Source organism: Curcuma longa, unplaced genomic scaffold (genome assembly GCF_044706935.1).
Source record: "Curcuma longa cultivar G26 ecotype Majalengka, Jawa Barat unplaced genomic scaffold, ITB_CL_G26_1.1 contig_4322, whole genome shotgun sequence".
In the NCBI taxonomy this organism is placed as follows: Eukaryota; Viridiplantae; Streptophyta; class Magnoliopsida; order Zingiberales; family Zingiberaceae; genus Curcuma; species Curcuma longa.
The window spans coordinates 1-1265 of record NW_027434124.1 but is presented as its reverse complement, the minus strand read 5'-3'; the positions used below and the strand labels follow the sequence as shown (position 1 = coordinate 1265).

The 1265-nt window shown below is 46.8% G+C and overlaps 1 protein-coding gene across 1 annotated transcript; it reads right to left on the bottom strand.

Annotated features, from left to right (window-relative positions):
- Positions 1-64: 64 nt before the first annotated feature.
- Positions 65-745, bottom strand: LOC141819370 (uncharacterized; the record flags this gene model as incomplete). The annotated part of the gene is made up of 1 exon (XM_074706696.1): positions 65-745. A coding segment is annotated over exon 1 (681 nt), but the record flags the coding sequence as incomplete, so codon positions are not given.
- Positions 746-1265: the final 520 nt, after the last annotated feature.

Below are 1265 nucleotides of genomic sequence, written 5' to 3'. Positions count from 1 at the left end.
ACTCCATGACTTCCCCAGAAGGTAGGGTTGTCAAGAACTTGGAGTTCATGATTTCTGTAGGTACCTGTAATCCTTTGGCAAAGGGTACTGATATAAAAGAATGGGTCGCCCCAGTATCAAATAGTACAGTAGCTAAATGCTGAAAAATAACTACTTGACCTGTTACGACCGTGGAGGCACTAGCAGCTTCCTCTTTAGTGAGGGAGAATACTCTGGCATTGGTTGAAACTGGTGGGGCTTCCAACCTTCCTTGACTGAGGTAGGGTCCCTCTAGTGCTGCTGCCATGTGGTGTAATTGAGCAGGCTTGCCTCCATATTGTGCTGACTGTTGCTGAGGCGCTTTAAACTTGTTAGGACATGCTCTAGCCAGATGTCCTTCTTGACCACATGAATAGCATCCAGTTGTACCCAAAAGACAGGCTCCTGGATGTACTCTCCCACATTTAGGACAGGGAGGGTACTTGGTCTGCTTGTTTGCTGGACCTCCCTTTTGGTGACTTCCTGAATTCCACTGTTTCCTTTTGTTACCCTTGCCCTTCCAATTTGGATTATTCCCTTGTGGTTTCTGACCTCCTGTAGCCTTATCTTCAATTATGACTGGTTTTCGCTGTACTTGCTGTGCCTTAATGCTATTCAGGTAGTGCTCAGAGGTTAATGCACTACTGATCAGCTCTTCTCCAGTCTGAGGACGATGAATTCCACTACTTACATTGAGTGCTATCTCTGGTCTCAGCATTCGTAGCATTAATCTGACTCGTTCCTTCTCAGTGCTGACCAGCTCTGGGCACAGACGAGCTAGTCTGTTGAATCTTCTTACTGCTTCTTCCACTGACAGGTCACCTTGTCTGAATTCCATGAATTCTTCATAGTGTTTGTTTGTGACCTTGAGGTGGAAAAATTCTTCGAAAAACTCAGTCTCAAAGTCAGCCCAGCTCATTTGGTTGACTGCTCTTTTGCTCTTTACTCTCTCCCACCACATACGTGCATCTCCAGATAAGCAAAAAGAGGCACACTTGACCTTTTCAGTTTCTGGCCAGTCCAGAAGCTCCATGGTACTCTCCAATGTCTTAAACCAAGCCTGGGCATCCCAGGGCTCAGTTGTGCCAGAGAAACTTTCAGGCTTAAGTTTCTGCCATTGGATTAAATAGGCTTCTTGTCTCCTGGCCAGTGCAGTCGCTTCCGGTGTGACTCGTGGGATCTCAGTCACAATCGGAGTCTCTACATTACCAGTTGGGGGTGTGGTAGGAGTAGTCCGTTGGTTTGCC